The sequence below is a fragment of the Mauremys mutica genome, chromosome 6 (assembly GCF_020497125.1).
Source record: "Mauremys mutica isolate MM-2020 ecotype Southern chromosome 6, ASM2049712v1, whole genome shotgun sequence".
NCBI classification, from domain to species: domain Eukaryota; kingdom Metazoa; phylum Chordata; order Testudines; family Geoemydidae; genus Mauremys; species Mauremys mutica.
In genome coordinates, this window is record NC_059077.1 from 95,212,375 (window position 1) to 95,218,596 (window position 6,222).

At 39.2% G+C, this 6,222-nt stretch overlaps 1 protein-coding gene across 1 annotated transcript in view; it reads right to left on the bottom strand.

The window, feature by feature from the left end:
• Positions 1-2,285, bottom strand: part of PRUNE2 (prune homolog 2 with BCH domain) — a 142,845-nt gene extending 140,560 nt beyond the window's left edge. The window contains exon 1 of the mRNA XM_045022105.1: positions 2,196-2,285. Within this exon, the coding sequence (XP_044878040.1) occupies positions 2,196-2,206 (11 nt within the window). The 5' untranslated portion in view covers positions 2,207-2,285. The remainder of the gene's footprint in view (positions 1-2,195) is intronic.
• Between the last annotated feature and the right edge of the window lie 3,937 nt (positions 2,286-6,222).

Consider the following 6,222-nt stretch of genomic DNA (forward strand, 5'->3'; position numbering starts at 1 on the left):
TAAAGTCACTATACCCTTCCCTGGGCATCCTCTGAGTTTATACTGGACCAAAGATATTAAGGGTCTGTGTGTTGCAGAGAGGCCATATTTTTGGATGAGACCTCAACCTGAGCTCCTAAGCACATCTAATCATTAAGGAGCCCATGGCACTTTTTTGTAATATGATGTGTTAATCCTTGTGCCCTGGCCAAACCCAACTTGGGTAGTTCCCTCTACAGTTTCAACTAGATACAATAATCTTTTTCACTTCCTATCCCAAAGGATTGTGTAGTGCTTCTGTGTAGTGTTAAATAAATGCTGCATGTGGATTTACCGTGCCTAACATTGGGAGGGGGGGGATTAAATTTATATAAAATTAAACATGGAGAATTAAACTTATATAAAAACTAAATATAGGGATAAGTTTGTACAGTTTAGAATCCTTTGGGATGGAAAGCTTTGTGTACATGTACCTTATTGATATTATTAAAATTGATGGATAGTTTATCAGAGATGAAAGGGGAAGCCTTTGTATTAGCCAGGTTGCTTTTCACATTATCCAAGCCACTGACAACCAGTAGAGACTGTAGAGGTATGAAATTGCCAACCCTATCCATAAATAAGTAGGTATTCTATGTTCAGGAGGTACCAAGGGCCCACTGGTCACAAACCTTGTGTTCCAAACTGCATGCATCAGGCATTGCATGTGCTCCAGCCGTGTGCATACAAATCTGAAATTTTGATTCAACAACACAAGAGTCTACGTTCCTACACTTTAGAACTGATGTCTAATTCTCCTGATCTATAAAGGGTCAAGACAAAGGAGTTGCACTTTTCACAAGACATGTATTTACATATTAATTAAATCGTTGTTTGGAAAAATTCCCATAAACATTTTTCATTTATCCTAGGAGCTATGCAGTGTTCCATTTCCTAATTGTCCATAACCAAATGAACATCGTCAATAATCAACAATGAACATCATTGATAAGAACATTGTGGTTTTGCTTGACCGAAATGCATATGCCAAATAAATAACCAAACTGAGGGTACAATGTGTTACACTCATTTACTTCTGTGAGACTTTACTGGTGCAAGTGTGGGCAGAACTAAGCATGCTGTGTTTAATGCCCTATCAGTCTACGTGCTTATATGGCCTCCTCACGATAGACTCTGAGTGCCATATTGGGAAGTTTCTGTGTCTATGGATCTGTTCTTAATATATCCAGGATATGAAGTATTTCTGAAGCTTGGAGGGAATATAAGATATGTTTTAATGAAAAGTCAATTAGCTAAAATAATTAAGAAAACTAGTATTACGGTTTTTTTAGTCAACTACAATAAGAGGCTAAAGTCCCAAAAAAATGAAAATAGAGCTGGGAGCCTTACAGACAAATCGGGTGAAATTCCAGACCCCACTGAAGTCAATGGCAACTCTCTTTGACTTCAGTAGGGCCAGAAAAATCCATCAGAGAGGTGGGGTAATCTGTTTTAGACCAAAAAAAAAAAAAAGGCAAAGATGGGCTTTGTAACTGTGTTTTTTCTTCTACTGTCTTTATTATTGCATTTATAATTTAAGAATACTGAGCCAATTTCTGCCCTCAGATACTCACACACAAGTCAGTGGGGCTGCATCGATACTGAGGGCAGAGTTTAGCTTATTGTAACTTGCATTTAGAGCATGTATTGTGTTTAAAGGTTAGCCTGTTTTAGATACCTCATTTTCTAGACTGAAAATTCCCCTTGTACTTAAATTCTAATCTGTTCTTAGAGGAATGTTAAAAGCAACTGAGCAAGTATTTGGCTATCTCCAAAGGAACGTGATAGTTAGCCCTTGCTAAAGGAAGAAGGCTAACCGGCAGTGAAAGTGTGACCTGCTGTTTACAGACCTTACATAAAACTCTAGGATTATAAATCTAATTCAGCAGCGTCTAAACTGAGATCTGTGAAGGTACATCAAGGGCTTTTAGCAAAATACATTAAATGGTCCATCAGAAAAGTGAAACAGACTAATACGTGTATCATGTTGTATTCAATGGTCATAATGAAGGGAAAACAATGTTGGATCTTCTATCTCTTCTGTGATTCCACATTGTGTCACAGATATAGAACAGAAAATGTTAAGACAGCATTTATAGTCATAAAACTACTTAAAATATAACCTTTAAAACAGCTCAATCTAACATGGCCACTTTATCGTACGCAGAACACTATACCTTGCCAGCATGTTGCTGTTAACAAGCGTTAAAGACAATTTCCCTTCATCATTCAGCTGATGCAAATTGATTTCATCTTGGAAGATATGGAATGATTCTGGGATATTCAGCTCTTCCAAAATAAACCTTGTTTCTGGGTAGTAGCTGAATTCTCTTCTTGGTATGTTCAGCACGGGCAAGCATAGAACATCCGGGGAACTAACCTGTAACAGGAGAATGTGTATCTGTCAGAATGATGTAAAACAATAACTGACTTTCATTGGGACAATTTTGTCTGAATTTTTGCCCATCAATAAATCTTATTTGCCCCCAGATAATTCCTTTTTGCTGATTCCTCTTTATGTAGCTGTAGTAGAGATGTTGGAAAAATGAGTGGGGGGGAATTACTAAAAATTCTATTTCTGTTCTAGGATTTGAGCCACCCCAAGCAGGGCGGCACGCTGCGGGGGACGATCTGGCGGTCGCCGGTCCCGTGGCTCCGGTGGACCTCCCGCAGGCATGCCTGCAGATGCTCCACCGGAGCCGCGGGACCAGCGGACCCTCCGCAGGCACGTCTGCGGCAGGTCCACCAGAGCCGCCTGCCGCCCTCCCGCGGGACGCCGCCCCAAGCACGCGCTTGGCGCGCTGGGGTCTGGAGCCGGCCCTGACCTGCAGTCAATGTTTACCTTTCAAACTTAGTTTGGTCTCATGGTTAAACTGTTGCTCTAAAAATCAGGAGATCTTAGTTCAATTCCCAGCTACAACACATATCTTGAATGACTATAGACAAGTTACTTAATCACTCTTGGTGAAATTGTGATCCCACTAAAGTCAAGATAAAAAATTCTGACCCCATAAAATTCCATTGACTTCAGAGGGGTCAAGATTTCACTTTCTGTGGTGACTGACTTTTACTATGCATATGTACAATGCTTAGAGCAAAGGGGTCTTATAGGTGCAACTGTGACACAAGTAGTAAGTAAATAACAGTAATTTGTCCTCTGTTTCCTGTGAATCAACAGTCTAATGAACCAAAAGGATAACAATGGATAAGTTATTTGTATCAAAGATTTTAGGATGAAACTCAACCCTGTGCAGAGGATTAGGATTTGCATGAGTTCTATGCATCACTTAAATCAGATTTTAGCAATGAATAGGCCATGTGCTGGCAATGAATTTCACCTAAACTGCATTAAGATGTTCTTCGGGTTTTCACTATTGCCATTCGTTTCTTGCATGCAGATAATCTCTAGATCATTACTTCTGTATAACAAAGGGCTGCCATCTGCTCCCACTTAACTCAAAGGGAGTCTTGTCTTTGACTGCAAAGGGAGAAGACCCTAATTTTGTACATGCATGTTTTTATTTGCTGAACATTATTACGTATATAACAAATAAGTCAGGATCTCATTTTTCTTTTTACCTTGTCTAGGAAGTAGGCATACGTTAATGCAGAAATGAGAGAATCCAAATCACATGGTTTATTCCCAAGAACAACATGGACTCTCCCAAGTCGTTTGCTCCGGTTCTGAAACATATAAGACCATTTTAAAAGGTGACTGTGAAAAACAGCAAGGAATGCAAACATTTAACTTACCAACTGAAGTATCTAAATGTTTTGCTTAATTGTAAAACTTCTCAATCAGCATAATAAATGTGCTCATTATGGGTTCAGTCCAATCCCTATGCACCCATAATTCCCTATGAAGTCAATATGAGCTTGGAGTGCATAGGGGACCTAGATTTAGACCCTATGGACTGAACTCACAAGGGTCAGTTCCCACTAAAATCAATGGTGTAGGTAGAATAATGGGAAAAGCAGCTTCCAATGTGAATGGTGAGATGCTAAATACACTACACAGACCTAGTGAGAAAAGCAGCATCGAGGCAAGGGGTGAAGACCTACTTGACAAACGCCTGAATCACAAAGCATGGTAAGTTCTTCTGGTTGTAGCTGTTTTCCTCTGCCACTTGGCCTGATATTTGCAACTTAAAAAATGTAACTAGCCTTAAGCAATGATCCTGCAAGAAGATGAGCACACCTCTGTGAGGTGCTGCATGTCTTTAATTCCCACTGACAGCAATAGGAATTAAGGGCATTCAATATCAGGTAAAATTGGGTCCCTTCCAAACAATAGACAGGGAAATGCCAAACATGTTGTGTAAATGCAAAGTATTTCAGAGAGGTTCATGCACAATTCATACACCCCCACACACACACGTCAGATGATTGTGAATTATGCTTTTCCTTGAACACATCATTAATGAGATGCCAACTGTACAGAAAGAAATGTTCTAGCCTATTGCTTTTAATGAGCTGTGCATCTTAATTTGAGAAACAAATCTGACTGACACTAAGGTAGGTGTCTCACATCCAAACATACACAATTAAACAGGTTCTTTTCCATGTCTGAAGGTTGAAGTGCATTTTGTTATTTTGAGTTAATTTTCTACACTTTCTCAAGTGAAATCTAATCTTCCTATAAAGGGCTATAATTAGCATACTTGCCTCAGTTACCTGTTAAGAAAAAAATACAAATGTCTAATCTTCACTCTACCAGGACAGAAAAAAGAGGTACAGCTCTTTTTTCATTATGTAGAACACAATGATTCAAAATACTCTTGGGTAATAAAACCAGGTCAATTGTTCCCAATCTCCTATGCACTTGGAAGGAAACTACTTAAGCAAGATACCTTTCTGAACAATGCAGTTGTAAAAACTCTCTAGAACAGACACCTATGAATTAAACATACATCTTTTCTATCATCAATATTCCTCTACGTCTTTATTTCCCTATGTCAAGCTGTCTAGAGCTGCTCATGACCATGAGTGCCAACCTCAGGGCAGACTGTGAAGAAGCAGGACACAAACTCCAAACAGGTTGTGTGTTCTATACTTAGATTTCACCAACCAAGTATCAAGTGTGAACTCCTCAAGCACTACAACAGCCTTAATATGGAGTCACAGACAGTCCCCTTGGATACTCCGGTCTATCTTGCCCCCTATCTTTGTGACAGATGGTCCCTTATGCCAAAAAAATCAAAATATTCAGGTTACTTCCAGTCCCAAAGGACTAGTGACTTACCCTCAGCTCAATTGTACCTTAGATATCTCACCAAAGAAAATGCTTGTAGCCCATCCTATAATAAACTAACTAAAGACTTACTAAGAAAAAGAAATGAGTTATTTACAAGGTTAAAGCAGGTAAACATACACACACAAATAAGTCACTGTCTTAGGGCATGTCTACACTACAAAACTACGTTAAACTAACTTATGGCATCGCACAGTAATTACATCACTTGTGCATGTCTATACTTCGCTCCTTGTGTTAGCAGTGCACTTCCTCACCAGGAGTGCTTGTACCGATTATACTGTCTGCACATCTTTAATACAAACTGAAATGTATTGAAATTCTTTTTCTTGAGCTCCTTGACATATGTGCTATACTGGCCTTTGGGTTCTTTTTGTGGCATTTGTCTATTCTACAAAAACAATCAGAGACTGAATGGATCAGGGAGTTGATAATTGGATAGAGAGCTCGTCACTTCTCAGAATCCAATCCAACCAGTAGTATCTGAAATTGCTACCATCTAATGGCAGTCATGGTGCCTTTATAAAATGAGTTTCTTGATCTTGTCTATTTTCCAGTGAACACACGACCACATCCTAAAAATGTGACACTAGCAAGCAAGCAACCACAGTGGCGGTCCCAGCAAAAGGCCTAGCTTGAATAGACACAGAGATTAAACTCCAGCTCCAACTTCAGCTCCATATGATTGCTCAGACACCATCGTGTTTTCTTAAATAAAAATAAAACAAAGAGAGAGAACTTCAGTCTCCAGCATTGTGGCACCTTTCCTATGCACTAAAACTCACACAAAATATCCATGTTACTAGTTAGCAGTGGCTTTGCTATAAAGATATGCTGCAGTTCCAAAGAGAAACAGATTGGGGAGGTGAGATAAAAACCTAAATATAGCAGCTGCCAATAATCCTTTGTCTTTGTAGTTGCTTTAAAGGACAAGGAGGGTTCAAATTTCTAAA